Here is a 17,338-nt window from a genome sequence, read left to right as displayed (position 1 = left end):
GAATATGTGAAGTACAGCAACACTTTGCAAAATTTATACTAAAAAAACTCCAAACATAATTGTGGAATAATGGCACTGACGTCTGCAAAATAATCTCCAGTGGACCTCAGAAGTGTCTCAATTTGCACAAGATAAAACAGTGGGAGGTGAAATATATTCTAGCAAAATTCTAGGTGTGCCCTATGTTTTTAATTGATTGTGAACACCTTGCCTTAAATAAAGTGGTTTAAACATAGCAGGCTCAAAACATGCATCCTCTTTTTTCCAACAACTAGAGCCATTGCTAAAGTAGCAGCATATTGGAATCTGTCTGATTTTACATTAAACTGCAGTTTCAGGTCCAACTGTTAATGCACCCAAAATAGAAATAGACCATAACCTCCAGTTTGAAACAAAAAAGGCTATCTTTGCCATCATATGACATTAACCAATAAAAAGGCTTTGAAATTAATAAAAATAAATTTGACACAGATTTCTAGGATGAATAATGAGGGAAATAAAATTTTCTAGTTTAGATTCTCTGTAGAAACATTAGTAACACAGGAAAGAAGCAAAGTAAGAAGAACACCAACAAACATACAAAAATATAATTCTCCATATTTGGAGATGGCAGGTGTTGCCACCACTCACCATATGCTCAGAGGCACATGTTACCAAATTCTTCCAAGCTACACAGCAAGTGGATTGGACTGTGAAAGACCAACCCAAATGGTGTTTGCATTTTGACAACTTTGTAGGGCTGTACAATATCTCAGAGAGGAGTTCAGGTCTCCTGCTCCCCTGGTGCATTCACTATAGCTGCCCCATTTCCCTGCTTTTTAAAGTTTGGTAGAAATATCTGGGCTATAGGTACATTCTTAAACCGCAAGGTTTTTTACCTATTAGTGAATAGCCACAGGTTTCCCTACCCTGTATCAGGAGAAGAAAGGTTTTGCCCTACAGAACTTGTAAGGTTTGCAAATTAGGCAAATCTGAGGAAGGGGCGGCGGCGGTGGTCAACGGTCTCGTCCAAGTTCTCTCAGGGCGCGCTCACCCCTCCCCTTCACGTGATGCGCAACGTCATTCTAAGAATCGAGAGAACCGGCCGCCATTTTATTGCTTCGACGGAGGATGCGGCGGGGGTTTCGCCCTTCAGCTGCTTCCTTATTGGCGCTACTTGTGTTGCTAGGCGAGGCCCCGCCCAAAGCGGGCATTCCTAAATTAGGTGAGCTCAGCTTCCCTTTTTTCCACGGTGCGATCGGCTGGCGTCGAAGTAGGTTCGGCTGGGCACGTTACCTCAAGCGTTGAGCTTCAGCACGCCGCCAAAGCCGCGGGAGAAATTGCGCGTGCGCTTGGACTACACAGGGGTTGGGGGGAATACTCGAAATTACTGGTCCCGGCAGCCTCCAGTGCAAGCGAGTCACGTTTGGGGCGTGGAACGCCTAAGACACAAACCCACCCCACGAGTCACCCATACGGAGTGAGGGTAGCAAATACATCCCGGTGGGGCCTGCGCGGTGGGATCTTCAGGAGATTTCCTCGGAAATCCTGCCCTCCTCCGGAATTAAGATGGGCTTTTCTCCCAAGTTTAGTGGGCGCCGTATTCCGCTTACAGCGTTGTCAGAAGGTCGAGGCACGTGGGTCTGTCGCAGTGAGAAGCCGCTTAGGAAGAGAGGGCGGCGAAGCCTCTTCCCCTTTTCTCTTCTGGTATACGGTGCTGGTCACTTTACGACGCGGAAGCCGGCAGGATTGACGTACGTGGATTTCCGCGTACCTCCCCCCCCCGAAAATTGAACCAGCAGCACTCACTTAGAAGTGCTGTTTTGGTGGCGCTTCCTAGTGGGAGTGGGTCACATAGCCACCGATTTGTGCCAGTTCCGATGCAAAAGTCCCGTCGTAGTCACACAAGTCGTTTTCACAAATAGTTCTTTCCAGCAAGTGATTCTGGGCAGCTTAGAGGGCGGGGGTCAGAGTAACTTTACTGTGTGTAGGGCTCCAACGTGGTTTGTTAGGGCTACTGATCTGTTTCTGAGATTAAAACAACTAAGGCTAAACTAGATTATTTATGAAAACTTTTCTCCATATTAAGTACTGTATCTATGCAACGTGTCCAGACCTTGTATGAAATTGTGCTGCCCAATCAGATGCAGGGTTAGATTGGTATTATAATACATTTACCACAGAGCAGTAAGGGTAGCAAAAAAGAAATGGCTGAGCAAGTAGATGGGCCACATGGAAACGAGCAACCTTAAAGAATAACACATTTGTTAGAGGATAACGAGGTTCTTGGAAAGAAATAATGCTTAATAAATTAGGCACAGTGTTACTACATACCTGAAAGATGCTGAAGTTATGCATACACTTTTGCCATTGTTAAACATAATGATGTCGATAGTTGTACAGCTATTACATTTTCATAAAATCCAAAAATTCTACATATACTACTCTAATCATTAGTCAGTAGGATACTTGCTTTCAGTATAAAATAGATCCAGATTTATTTTGCTCTTCATTTGGCAACTCAATGAGCAGTCATTATTTAGGTTTCATTCCTCTACACACTTACCTTGGAGTAAGCCCCATTGAGCAATGTGGGACTTTTGGAGTAAACATACAAAGGATTTTACTGCTAGGTGTGTTGATAAGATTTTCCCAGTTTTAGCTTCTGTTCTACACTGCATATATGCTTTCTGTAAAGTATGTTCAGGGGTACTGTTCTTCAATCTTGGATCCCCAAATGTTGTCAGACTACAACTCCTGTCAACCCCAGCCAGCTCAGCCAATGCCAAGGATCATGGGAGTTGTAGTCTGACAGCATCTGGGGACCCAAGGGTGAAGAACAGTGTTCAGGGATAGCTGTCTCTTGTAGCAAAAAACAATGAGTGGAGACAATAGTCAAGAAATCAAAGAAAGGCTAGGACTGGGGAGGGTAGCTATGAGAGAACCAGAAAAGTTCCTCTAATGCAAAGATGCATCACTGAACACTAAAGTCAGGATCATTCAGACCATGGTATTCCCGATCTCTGTGTATGGATACGAAAATTGGACAGTGAAAAAAGCAGATAAGAGAAAAATCAACTCATTTGAAATGTGGTGTCGGAGGAGAGCTTTGCAGATACCATGGACCGTGAAAAAGACAAATAATTGGGAGTTAGAACAAATTAAACCAGAACTATCACTAGAAGCTAAAATGATGACTGAGATTATCATACTTTGGACACATAATGAGAAGACATGATTCACTAGAAAAGACAATAATGGTGGGAAAAACAGAAGGGAGTAGAAAAAGAGGAAGGCCAAGCAAGAGATGGATTGATTCCATAAAGGAAGCCAGAGACCTGAACTTACAAGGTCTGAACAGGGTGGTTTATAACAGATGCTGTTGGAGGTCACTGATTCATAGGGTCGCCATAAGTCGTAATTGACTTGAAGGCACATAACAAAAGTCCACTTCCATCAGATGCATGGAGTGTTGTTCTGAATTGTATGTGCATATATACCTGTTTATGGGGCATTACAAACAGTAAAGTCAGAAGGGAATGAACGTACAGCATCAGAACTTTTGACACACCAAATCCAGAAGATGAGAGGTAGAGAGAAAGTGTTGGGTTGAACAGAAGAGCCAATACTAAAGGGAGTTCCTGCTTCAGGGAGGCATGTGTGGGGGCTCATGTTTCTGGTTTTAGGGGTCTGTAGTAATGGGAGAAGCTGATCCCTGGGTATGAGGCAGGGGGGAAATTCTCTGAGGCATGGGAATGGCAACTCCTGGGTTGGAGTTTTGGTCCTATAATAGGATATTTTTTTCACCATAGGTTCCCAGGCTGGGGTGAGAGCCTGGGCCAATAAAATTATTAGTGCCAGCAGTAAGGGAGTGTACCAAAGCTCGATTGTGGAATTTTAACTGCGCTCCTAAGACCTTTGCTTTAGCTGGTTAGATGTGATGATGTTCAGTGCTTCATTTTTTTTATTTCTTGTTTTCATTTGTACTCTTCATTTGCACTTTACTGTTAGTTGCACTTTATTATGTATACTTTCCACCTGCACCTTATGAGTTGTTTATTATTGCACGTTTGTCCAATGGTCATATGTTCCTGGGCAATAGTGGAGGAATGTGGAATATGAGGCTGCCATTTCTGTCATCAGATGCAGAGGGAGGCACTGAGAAGTGGTAAAGAAGATCTGGAAGAAGGGGTAGTGGTTATGGTTAAGACCATCACCCTTTCTGGACCACCTTCCAGGCTTCACAGTTTGGGTGAACATGTCGGCCAGCCCCTTGCTCTAGTGGCGCTGTTAATTGATGCCAGGTCAGTCCAAAATAAGTCATCTGCTCAACCTAGCATGTATTACTGAGACATAGGTAGGTTTGCTGAGCAGACCACCTTTATCCCAGGGTACTTGGTGCAGCACCAGGCCACATTGGAGAGGAGTGGGGGAGAGCTGCTGTTGACCATAAAAAAATCATTATTGCCAACTGCTATGCAACCGCATTTAAGAGTTTGTTCCTGGTGTTGGACCCTAGAGATAGAACCAGGATACTGCACATCTTGCTCCCCAACTGTTTTCCTGGGGGGACTGGCTGAGGTGGTCTGAGAGATCATGTTGAAGAACCACTCCACCGTTGAGGCTTCCTCACTACATGAAGGCCCAACCCATGTTGCGAGGCATACCCCAGATCTGATTTTTGCAACAGAGAGGGTAGGTAGAGATTCATTAGTTAGGGGGATTGTGGTGAACACTTTATCATGGATGGATCATTTTTTTGGGGTAAGGTTTGGACTGATATCAGCAAGATCTCCCTGTTGGGTGGGGGACCCATTAAGATGGTCCAGCCCTGGAGACACAGAATCCAAAGATTCCTGAATTCTTTGGGGGATTTTCTGACTGACATTAGTTCTCCTGTTGAAGCCCTGGTCTTCAACAGGATGCTGGACTAGATGGGCCATTGGCCTGATCCAGCAGGCTTTTCTTATGTTCCTAATAGCAAGATGGAAAGGGCTTTCACCATGAATGCTCCGTACTCAGATGTTGTGGATCCTGCAATTGTGTGGATTACACAATAAGAATAATTGCTGAGGAACTTCTCAGAGCACCATATGGCAAAGTTTGGATGGATCAGTTTCAATTGTAGCCTGGGGATGTGGAGAAGCTGCTTGAGAGGATATCACCTACTACCCTTCTCAACCCTTGTCCTTCAGTTGGTAAAAGCCAGAGGGCATTGACTGGATGGGTCCAGGGAGTGCTTAATATCTGATTGCAGGAGTGGGAGTTACCAAAGGCCTTAAAGGAGGCAGTGCTGTGTCCCCTCCTTAAGAGGACCACCCTGGACCTGGAAGTGTTAGATAAATACTGCCCAGTCATGAAAATCCAAATTTTAGGCAAGATACAAAAAGAAGACAGTGGCAGTACAACGTCAGGTATGCTTGGATGAAATGTAGCATCTGGACTTTTTTGAATCCAGCTTCAGGCCTAGATTTGGCAACAAAACTGCCATGGCCACCCTGACTGATGACCTTGTTGGGGGGTGAACAGGGGGAGTGCTAACTTGTTGATTCACCTTCTGAGCAACTTTTGATACCATTGATTATGGTATCTGTGGCATTCCTGCTCACTTTAAAAGGCAATACACTGTCCTTCCAGGTCTTTACCACAACAGGCAACACCTTCTAACCCACATTATTTTGTGGCCACCAGGACTTTTTTCATAGGTCCAAATTCAAGATGTGAGGATACGTGTAAACTTTAATATTATACAGCGTTACTCACTCTCTCTTTCCAGTAACCAAACATCAGGCATGGGATGACAACAAGAAGATTTTTAGTAATACATTTGAAATATATAACACAATAAGAAGTCATAATTCTAACTAAATCTAACCCTACACTAACTCTGTCTCTAAACCAGACCCTAACAGTCACTAACCCCTATTCTCCCTATCTCTTGTCAAATCTCTCAAGTCAATCCCGTCTTAACTCAAAACCAGTACGCTATCTGAATCTTCAAGCACACACACATACTCTCTCTATATATATATTACACTCCTCCTCCCCTCGCCCCTTTCTCAGCTAATCACAGTTCATATGCATATCCTCCCTCCCTGACTCACTCACTCAACCAAACACTACTTACCATAAACAACATACACTTAAACATCAGTAACATCATAGTATCCTCCCGGCCTTAGGAGACTGAGTGTTCACTGCTTTGCAGTGGTTCCAGTACTAACTCCAAGGATGGTTTCAGATAATAACAATGGGAGACTACTCAACCCCACGGTAATTGACGTGTGGGGTCCCTCAAGATTCATCTCCCATGCTATTTAACAACCAAATGACACCATTTGGGGGCTGTCATTAGGGGATATGGAACAAGGGGTCATCAACATGTTGATGACACCCAACTCTTTCTCTGTGCCTCCCAAATCAGGAGAGGCAGTGCAAGTGGTGGACTAGTATATGGAGGCACTAATGGGATGGATGTAGGTTAAGAAATTTACACTGAATCTAGCCAATGTGTTCTTCCCATACTAACATGCCTGAGTTTTAAGATCTGTAGGGGAATCCCAGCTGGTGCTTCCTACTCCTAATGAGATTTGTGGGATGGGGGCCAATTGACAGGCTTTCTCTGCAGTGTCCCTTTGCTTTTGGAACAGCCTCCTGTTTGAGGTTTGTCTCACCATGATATTGGTGTAGTTTCATCAGCAGGTGAAAACAGCTCTTTGCCCAGGCTTTTGGGGAGAGGTGTATTGGAAATTTGAATTTATATTGCTGATGATGATTTTATTTGTAACTGGATTCTGTATTTTGTTTTACACGGTACCATTTTTATTATTTAACGTTTGGGTTGGACTATGTATATTTCCACCTTAGAACCTTTGGATGAAAGGAATATAAGTACTTTAACAAATAACTTAAAAATAAAAATTTACACCACTTGAGTTCCATCCATAGTTCAGCCTGTTTCATCATCTGAAGTTCACGTCAAAACTATGATGGGCTGGAGAGGGCATTTTAGGATAATCGAGTTGATGGCCCTGGACACCTTGCTATTCCACAGCAAGACCAGGACTTCAACAGGGATGTCAGACATGCCGATCAGAAAATCCCCAAGAACATTCCAGAATTATTGAGAATCCATAAGAGTCCTAATCAATCCTTTACCCATACAGGGGGAAAGCATCACTGCCAGACCATATTCATCAGGAAATGGTCTGTCCATGAAAAAGGTTTTATCTTAACACCTCCAACCACAGAATCAAAACCATAGGAACATTCAAAGCTGCTGTATACTGAGTCAGACCATTGGTTTATCTAGCTCAGTATTGCCTACACTGGCTGGCAGCAGCTCTTCAGGATTTCAGGCAGGATTCGTTCCCAGAGACTCCAGAGACTGAACCTGGGACCTTTTGCATGCAAAGCAGATGTTTTACCACTAAGCTACAGTCCTTCGTCAATCAGCTCTGTGGCAAAACCCAAATCATGACCTGCAACATGTGTTGAAGCGGTAATTCAGAAGTTCACAAATTTGCATATACTCCCCAACAGAAGATAGTCTAGGAACAGAAGTGCTATGACAAACTGATCAGTTCTGCTTTAAATTCATTGTTGCTGAATGATTGGTGTGTGTAACAGAACATTTATTTTCATGGCAACTCACCAGAATAACTGTTTTGATTTCTAGGTTGTGGAATAAGGCCTCTTATGGATGAGAAATTAACAGAGACTCGTATTGTAGGTGGACATGATGCTAAGCTTGGGTCTTGGCCATGGCAAGTTAGTCTTCAACATTATACTGCTGGTATAGGATATTTCCATATGTGTGGTGGATCTTTAATCAATAACAACACAGTGGTGTCAGCAGCACACTGCATTAAAAAATGGAGGCATGTATGTTTTCATTCTAAATCTTGTTTGCAATTTTAAGTGTGAGTAAGGTGTATTGATCAAAAAATAATTTGCTGAATATGTATTACACTGCAACAATTTGTTCCAGGTCCCATCCCTAACCAGGCCTACCCCATCTTTGACTCCCTGAATCAGCTTGGGGCATGAGCCTTGTAGTGCTGATCAGAACTCATGGCAGGGGAAAATGTTACAAGGAGGGATGAAGGAAGAAGAGGGACTTGAGGAAGACACTTTTTCCTCGTCCTCCCAAAACCTTTCCCCATCCAACAATAGAGCAACAAATAAGTCTAATCTGGAGCAGGCTGCAGACTTTAATGCCAAATCATTGGGTGGATAGTGTAGCAGTGGAGAAGAGTTTTTTAATCTTATGGTGCTCATCCCTCACCCCCCAATTTTAATGCTTGCCTCCAGTATGTTATATTGTTACAGCTTGCATGCACCCTACTTCGTTAAAAAGCAGCCAGACTGTTTTGTCTGGGTGCAGTTTGAAATGAATCTGCCCGAGTGTATACATCTTTACTGTTTATTTTTTATCATATTGACTCTGTGTACACACCAGTGGGCGGAGTGATGTCTTGATCACTGGGTTGATTAACCAAACAGATTTGAAGTTGGTGTGAAGCTGGCTTGAAGAGAGAGCCCATTTGATCTCAAAAAACCCAGAGTTTGGAGTAAAAAGGGGCAGAGTTTTATGTTGTGTGTACCCAGTTTCACAAAACAGAAGTGGGGACGAACTGAAACCGGTATAATTGCAAGTGTGTCCATAGCCACAGTCTCAAAAAGACTAACTCCCTCTTCATTTCTTCATTTTCTTTTTTTTCCCCCTCCTCAACTGACACCTTTGGTATCCTGTGGCTCATCTGCCCTCAGCCATAAACCCAATCTCCACACTCACAAAGTCTGCCTGACTTTCAGTTTCTTTAGCCTATCCCACCCGGGAGTGAGAGTTACCCATAGACAACAATTGAGATATCCAAGAGTTTAACATAACTGATTGGACAGCAGTGTGTCCTGCCTCAAACAAAAGAAAGAAAGGTGTTCCAATGACATTCAGTTGGAATCCAGAAGTTCTCTCCATAAAACAAAATGAGTTTTTTTAGAATTTTCTGTTATGGATACCTACAACATGCCATAGTTCCTGAAAACGTGTGTTGGGTGGTATGTATTACTTTCTTTTAATTTACAACCATATATACTTCTGTGTATCTATGTATGTAGTCATAAGAGCATAAGAGCCCTGCTGGATCAAATCAAAGATCAGTTCAGTTCAGCATTATTTTCCCACAGTGGCAAACCCAACTCCTATGGGAAGTCCACAAGCAAGAAATGAGCACAGTAGCACTCTCCTCACTTAGGATTCCAAACAACTGATACTCAGAGGCATCCTGCCTCTGAGATGAGAATATAGAAACAACTACTTTATTTCACTTCCATATTGATAGGATCACCTAAAGATGTGATGGTCCACACACACAAAAAGGAAAAATTGGGGGGGGTTGTTCCCCCCATTTTTCATTAAAAAAACTCAAAACAGTTGGATTCTTCCCCAAAAAAAGTTTTTTCCCCAGGCCCTCACATCTCTAGGATGACCCAAGTTCAGTATCAAGAGAAAAATAGGTGGGGACCTGCAACAAAGTGTTGCAGTATATCCCCAGCCCCTGTCAGGATTTCTGTTCAGGACTCCAGCCTGCCTGGAATATGAGTCTTGTAGCACTGTCTGGGACTCACAAAGGACATCTTTTTTCTTTGTCATCAAGCTGAAGGCTTTCCCTGCTGCAGTTTCTAATATTAATAAAAATATATGATGTGACTGTTGACCACTGGATATAGCTAATAGAAGAACATAGCATGAGGAGGAGTTGTTTAACTTCAGGGGATACATCCACCCCACTCCAGTATGTACCCCCAGAATACTATAAGCAGTTAAAGGTTCAAGCAGGCCACTGGGAATTTCTTCTAAATTTTAGAACTTAATATTAACAGTTATTTAGTGAATAGCTATAGAAGAATGAATCAGTTATCAACCTGCCCCTCTATTGACTGACAGGTTTATGATATCACTGTTCAACTGCTCTAGCTACTGCTGAAACTACAGCTATTGAACTGGGATTTCAATTTCTTTTCTGCTTTCTTGATGACTGCTGTCACCTGAAACTACAGCTGTCAAACTGCAGTTTCACTGTCTTTGCTTCCATTTTTGTTGTTTCTGCTATCACCCTGCAGGTACTAAAATGCTGTTAGGTCTGAAAGGTGAACAAGTTGAAGAGGAAAATAGAAGCAGGGATAAGCAGGAAAAGAATTATATTATTTTAGTTATATGTGCATTTATGCTTAGTTACCACAGAAAATGGTAATGAGAAGGCTGTTCTCAAGCCTTAATGGACAAGACAGGTATTGAAGAAACACTGGAGGGAAATAGGAGAGGTGGCATGACCTTGTATTTAGCACTGATGAAGTGCTTCAGGGTGTTTATAGTGCTTCATATACCTTAACTCAGTAATCCTTAAGACAACCTTATAGGACAGGTTATTCTCTCCGTATCGCAGTCAGCTGGTGGACTGAAGCTAAGAGAGTGGCCTCAGACTACTTGCTGTGTACATAGAGGCAAGATTTGAGACAGGATTAATTACTATCCCCCCAGTACTATGCCCATCTTAATGAATGAACCACTATTACCTATCAGTTTGGGCACATAGTTATATTTTTAACACAGCTAGGCCCATTTTCTGTTAAACCGCTAAACCTCAGGGTTTGGAATATAGCAGTCCCAGCAGGATTTAGCACCAATAAGATCCTCTGGGTTTTGAGCATAACTTCAGGTTTTGAAAGAGTCTCATGGCATGGAAGATTATCTAATTCATTTTAGAGTACGCATGTAGGAAGGGCATTGTCCTTCCACTTCCCAATTACAGTATGCTCAGTGGGATTTTTCTACTTTGGCAGCAGGCACACATGCCGATTCTCCAAACTGTTGATGCAACTACACTCAAGCTTCAAAAGATGTTTGCTATGCAGCATGGGATATCAGGTATTGAAGAAATACAAGCCCAAAGTCTCAGTGTAGAATTATTTTTGTAATCTCTTGGATCCTGATCTTAGTATTTGTGGGTCCAGTTCTGTGGAAAACCTTGCATGTTATCCTTAGTCCAGTTTTGTGGGAGGAAGAGGTTTTCCTTGGTTGTAAATATAGCTTCTACTTTTATTTATTTACCACTGACCTTCTATTCAAAGAATTTCATTTTGGTTCACAGTAATTAAAATAAATACATTAAAACAATGAATATAATAGTATCCAGGAACCTGACTAAAACACAGCAAGCTAATATGAATGATCTGAGAGAAGAAGTTTTCAACAAGCACCGAAAGCACATCTCCATTGGCATTTGTCTTATTTCAAAGGAGAGGGACTCCATAGGTTGGACGCCACATCAGAAAAAGCCCTCCTGGCTGCAGTATAACTAGAAGGGCCTTGCCTACAGTTCTTAGCAACTGAAAAGTCCGTACAGAAGAAGGTATCATTGTTATTATAGAATCAATCTACTGCTAAAGGACAGAGACAGGAAAACAATTTATGCCATTGCTCTGTTTGTTGAAAAGTGTGCCCATGATAAGATTGATTTGGGGGGGGGGGGGTTAAGTGGAATTATTGCTGAGGCTGTTTTGATAAATGTGATGACCGCCAGCTTGGATGGCTTTTAAAGAGCATGAAGCATATTCATGGAGGATAGGTCATGTCAATGAGAAATAGTCGTGCTGGGTTGGGTTTCTGCTACCTCCAGGTTTAGAGGCAGTACGCTTCCGTACCGATTGCTGAGGAGCAGGAGAGGGCAGTGTCCTTCATGATCTGCTTGTCGGCTTCCTAGAGGCTTCTGATTGGGCACTGTGGGAAACAGGATTTGGTCTGATGCAACAGGACTCCTCTTAGGCATATATACTGTATGCTTTCTACTGGCTGTAGTGCTGTTACTACCTGCAGCAAACCTTGCTATTCTCTCACGGTGTAAGTCTGGTTCCATACATCCTCGTCTCATGCATGAAGCAAGAGATAAATTCTTCAGTCTAAAAGTATGAAGTAGCAGTTCTAAAATAATAATTGACTCTATAGGGGATTTTATTTTGTCATAGGAACCCAGCTTTTTGGAGGGCTGTGATTGGCTTGCATCATCTTTATGAACACAACTCTCATACTGTAAAGCGCCGGATCAGTACTATCGCATCCCATTCTAGTTATGATTCGGAAACCTATGAAAATGATATTGCCTTGTTTACGCTAATAAAATATATCAAATTCAATGATTATATTCAGCCCATCTGCTTACCTGACGCTCCTTTGACTAATGACGAGTACCCATGTTACATAGCTGGATGGGGAAACACAAAGGAGAAAGGTAAATACGTTATTTTTCCTTTAAAATTTGGTTAAAAGTGAGAATTAGTTATTTTAAAAAGCTTCTTGGCCATTTGATGGTATATTGTGTGGCAGTAAACCTGGGTTTGGTTTGTCATTCACTGTACATTGAAGAAGTTGCTGGCAGTCATGATGATAAATCTGGTTTTTGCACCAATTCTTTATATTTTTAATGTACAATTAAGGGTTTTAAATACTTAATGTAATATGTGAAATGTTTGTGGCTCATTACCTTTTCTGGGCACTGAACTGTAAACTATTCCAACTGATGGCTGGGAAGTGCTATCAATATGAGCAGCTTGACTATCAGACAACTCCATGTTTTTCTCATCAGCAACAATGGTGTTAAATTTCAGCCTTGTTTTCAGGCTGGTTATTGGCTAGGCATGAACAAACTTAGCAGATTTTTTCAGAGCATTTGCTGTTTTAATTCCAGAATCATTTGTTGGGCTGCCTGGCAGCTTCTCTGACTGAGCTGGCGGAGGCCATCTCAGCTGTGGTATTGGAGGAACCCAGAATGATAGTCCTGGGTGATTTCAATGTCCACGCTGAGGCTGCCTCTAATGTTCTGGCCCGGAACTTCATGGCCATGGGGCTGTCTGAAGTTGTCACCAGCCCGATGCGTAGGGCATGGCACACCCTCGACTTGGTTTTTGCTCCAGATGGAAGAAGGGGTGGTCTGGAGATGGGGTGGTGGTGGATGTCACCCCATTGTCATGTTCAGACTACTTCCTGGTGAAGTTTAGACTTGCAGCTCCGATCCTTCCCTGCAGGGGTGGTGGACAGATTAAGATCGTCTGCCCCCAGAGACTAATGGAATCCACTGGATTCCTGAATGCCCTGGGGAAGTTCCCAGGAGATAGAGCAGGTGAGTCTGTTGAAGCCCTTATCACGCTGTGGAACAGCAAGGCATGTCAGGCTCTTGACATGGTTGCCCAAAAACGCACTCTCTGGCATTGTGGAGTGTGGTTTGCACCTTGGTACACCAGTGAGCTAAGGACAATAAAATGGGCTGGACGACGGCTAGAGCGCAAGTGGTGAAAGATGTGCTGTGAGGCTGATCGGGCACGAGTAAAACATCATAACCGTGCCTACTGTGTGGCGATGAGGGCGGTGAAAAAGGCCCACTTCTTTTCCTCCATCGCATCCTCAAGTAGCCGTCCAGTGGAGCTTTTCCGTATTGTCAGGGGTCTGTTGACATCAACTCCAGGAAATGGAGTCTTAGACCCTTCGGAGGCTCGCTGTGAATTGTTTGCAAGGCACTTTGAGGGTAAAGTTGCTTGCCTCCATAGCAGTCTTCATGCCCCATCCACATCTACTGTATACCCCAATGAGGTGTCCAGTGCAACGTCTGCTGCAACTTCTTGGGAACGGTTTCAGTTGATGTGGCCTGATGACGTAGACAAGGTGCTTGCATTGATGCGGCCAGCAATGTGTCCTCTCGGCCCTTGCCCTTCTTGGCTTATTAAAGCTTGCTGAGGGGATTTGACCGAGTGGATCCAGGGTATGGTCAACACATCATTGCGGGAAGGAGTGGTTCCAGCCACCTTGAAAGAGGTGGCGATCCGACCGCTCCTGGAAAAGCGCACCCTGCACCCATTACCCTGGACAATTACCAACCAGTCGCAAATACCCCCTTTTTAGAGAAGGTGATTGAGAGGGTTGTGGTGGAGCAATTGCAATTACTCTTGGATGAAACAGATTATCTTGACCCATCCCAGTCTGGGTTCAGGACTGGTTATGGGACTGAATCAGCTTTGGTTGCCCTGATGGATGACCTTTATCAGGAGAAGGACGTGGGAGTGTGACCCTGTTACTCTTACTTGATCTCTCAGCGGCTTTTGATACCATTGACCATGGTATCCTTCTGGGCCGACTTGGTGAGATGGGTATCGGAGGCACTGTTTTACAGTGGTTCTGATCCTATCTCCAGGGTCGTTTTCCTGGTAGTAGTTCTGTGGGGTGCTGCAGGGTACCATCTTCTCCCCCATGCTGTTTAACATCTATATGAAGCCCTTGGGAGCAGTCAGGAGATTTGAGGTGAGGTGTCAGCAGTACACTGATGATACCCAGCTCTATGTAATATCTGAATTGGTAGAGGCCATACAAGCCCTGGACTGCTGCCTGGACTCGGTGGTGGGCTGGATGAGGGCCAATAAACGGAGTCTGAATCCTAGCAAGAGGAAGGTTCTGTGGGTTGGTGGTTCCCGAGTTCAGATAATTGGTTAGTTGCCTGCTTTGGATAGGGTCGTACTCCCTCTGAAAGAGCAGGTCCGTAGTCTGGGGGTGCTCCTAGATCCATCTTTGTTGCTAGAGGCCCAGGTGACATCTGTGGCTAGGAGTGCCTTTTACCAGCTTCGGCTGGTAAGACAGCTGTGGCCATTTCTGGACCAGGATAGCCTGACCACTGTTGTTCACACACTGGTAACCTCCAGGCTGGATTATTGTAATGCGCTCTATGTGGGGCTGCCCTTGAGGTTGGTCCGGAAGCTGCAGCTGGTGCAAACTGTGGCAGCAAGACTGCCCACTGGGGCAGGGTATCGCCAACATGTCACCCTGCTGCTGAAAGAACTGCACTGGCTGCCCATTTGCTACCGGGCCAAGTTCAAGGTTCTAGTTTTGGCGTACAAAGGCCTATATGGCTTGGGACCAGGATACCTGAAAGACCGTCTTAGCCCTTATATACCCAGCTGATCACTGCGCTCTGCAGGTGAGGGCCTCCTGCAGATACCATCTTAACAGTTGGTCTGTTCTGCACAACATAGGAAATGGACCTTTAGTGTGGCGGCACCTACCCTGTGGAACTCCCTCCCCTTACATATTAGACAGGCTGTTATCTTTTCGTCACCTATTGAAGACCTTCCTCTTTCAACAAGCCTTTTAAGTTGAGACCTTATCCCAATCTGCTTCTGTGTTGGAATTGTTTTTTAATATGTTTTTAAACGTGTTTTTTAAACAGTATGTTTTTTAACATTTTTTTAAAGATCTCTTCAAAGCTTTTTAAAAAAATGTTTTTAAAGTTGCTTTGTTTTAATGTATTTTAACGTCTGTTTTTATGATGTTTTAAAAGTGTTTTTAGTGTTTTTGTTTGCCGCCCTGGGCTGCTGCTGGGAGGAAGGGCGGGATATAAATCAAATAATAAATAAATAAATTCTTTAGCTATGTTTATGAATTTTTGTAAGCTTGCTGCATGTTAAGACACTTTATTAATCATGAAAAAATATTTAAGCTATAAACAAGACCATATGTATACTACTGAAACACAAAATTAAAATGCCAGACAGTCCTGGACTAAGAAAATTATTATGCTGTAAGGCCTGCATAAAGTGTATACATTTAACTATTTACATAATTTTTAAAAAGTCGCATCATTTATTCTACAGCTTTTTCCTATTTGGCATAATCTGGGCTTAGTCTCTCAGTCACTAAACTTTATTCAGCTTCCTCTTTGATTTCTGTTGGGTTGCCCATCAATCACTGTAGCCATAAGGACCAGAAACCAAGTTGAGATTCTCAAGAATCACAGCATACAGGTGTAAGACTTAAGCCTTATAAATAAATTTCTTAAGCGTTACAAGCTATCTAGGGAGGTGGTTGAACCCTTCGATGACAAAGGAGTCAAAGGTGTGCTGAATTAGGATAGGAAGACTGCAGAGAAGCTAAACGAATGATTTGCATCTGTCTTCACAGTGGAAGATATAGGGCAGACACCTGTGCCTGAACTAACTTTAGCAGAAAGGAAGTCTGAGGAACTGAGGCAAATAGTGATGAAAAGAGATGAAGTTCTAGGCTTCATAGACAAAATAAAAACTAACTAATTTGGCATTCACCCAAGAGCTCTCAAAGAACTCAAATGTGATATTGCTGATCTTCCAACAAAAAGTTGTAATTTGTTCCCTCAGATCAGTCTCCATACCTGAGGACTGGAAAGTGGCCAGTGTAGCACTGATCTTGAAAAAGGGATCCGGGGGGATCCTGGAAATTACAGGCTTGTTAGTTTAATGTCTGTCCTGCCAAAACTGGTAGAAAGAATTGTTAAAGATAAAATAGCCAAGCATATAGAAGAGCAAGCCTTGCTGAAGCAGAACCAGCATGGCTTCTGCAAGGGTAAGTCCTGTCTCGCTAACCTATTAGAGTTCTTTGAGAGCGTCAAGAAGCATATAGATAGAAGTGATCCAGCGGGCATAGTGTACTCAAACTTCAAAAAGCTTTTGACAAGGTACCTCACCAAAGACTCCTGAGTAAGCTTAGCAGTCACGGAATAAGAGGAGAGATCTTTTTGTGGATCAGGAATTGGTTAAGTAACAGGAAGCAAAGAGTAGGAATAAATGGACAATTCTCCCAATGGAGGGCTGTAGAAAGTGGAATCCCCCAAGGGTCAGTATTGGGACCTTACCTTTATAGCTTATTCATAAATGATCTAGACCAGGCACCTGGTTGGCCACTGTGAGAACAGGATGCTGGACTAGATGGGCCACTGGCCTGATCCAGCAGGCTCTTCTTATGTTCTTCTTATGATAAGCAGTGAAGTGGCCAAGTTTGCAGATGATACTAAATTGTTGTTTAAAAAAAGGTATTGCAAAGAGCTCCAAAAGGACCTATCCAAAATGAGTGAATGGGTGGTACAATAGGAAATGCAATTCAGTGTAAACAAGTGTAAAGTTATGCATGTTGGAGCAAAAAATCTTAATTTCACATATATCCTCATAGAGTCTGAACTGGCGGTGACTGACCAGGGAGACCTTGGGGTTGTAGTGAATGACGCTACGAAAAAGTGAACCCATTTTGTGGTGGCTGTGAAAAAGGCAAATTCCATGTTAGGGATTATTAGAAAAGGTACTGATAATATTTTATTTATTTATTTATTTATTTATTGCATTTGTATACAGCCCCATAGCCAAAGCTCTCTGGGAAGTTTACAACAATTAAAAACATTTAAAACAAATATACAAATTTAAAAACACATTTTTAAAAAGCAATTTAAAACACATGCTAAAATGCCTGGGAGAAGAGGAAAGTCTTGACCTGGCGCTGAAAATATAACAGTGT

The 17,338-nt window shown here is 43.0% G+C and overlaps 1 protein-coding gene across 2 annotated transcripts in view; it reads left to right on the top strand.

Moving 5' to 3' along the window:
- The first annotated feature begins 995 nt into the window (after positions 1 to 995).
- Positions 996 to 17,338, top strand: part of LOC133379627 (transmembrane protease serine 12-like) — a 34,062-nt gene continuing 17,719 nt past the window's right edge. The window contains exons 1-3 of one of the 2 annotated variants that reach the window (XM_061615275.1): positions 4,187 to 4,283; positions 7,658 to 7,859; positions 12,007 to 12,269. In XM_061615275.1, coding sequence (XP_061471259.1) covers positions 4,277 to 4,283; positions 7,658 to 7,859; positions 12,007 to 12,269 — 472 coding nt within the window. In that variant the 5' untranslated portion in view covers positions 4,187 to 4,276. Of the gene's footprint in view, positions 1,205 to 4,186; positions 4,284 to 7,657; positions 7,860 to 12,006; positions 12,270 to 17,338 lie in introns of those variants that run through there. The other variant, XR_009761227.1, reaches the window with a different exon arrangement.

The sequence above is a fragment of the Rhineura floridana genome, chromosome 3 (genome assembly GCF_030035675.1).
Source record: "Rhineura floridana isolate rRhiFlo1 chromosome 3, rRhiFlo1.hap2, whole genome shotgun sequence".
Taxonomy (NCBI): Eukaryota; Metazoa; Chordata; class Lepidosauria; order Squamata; family Rhineuridae; genus Rhineura; species Rhineura floridana.
This window is presented reverse-complemented; position numbering and strand designations above follow the sequence as displayed.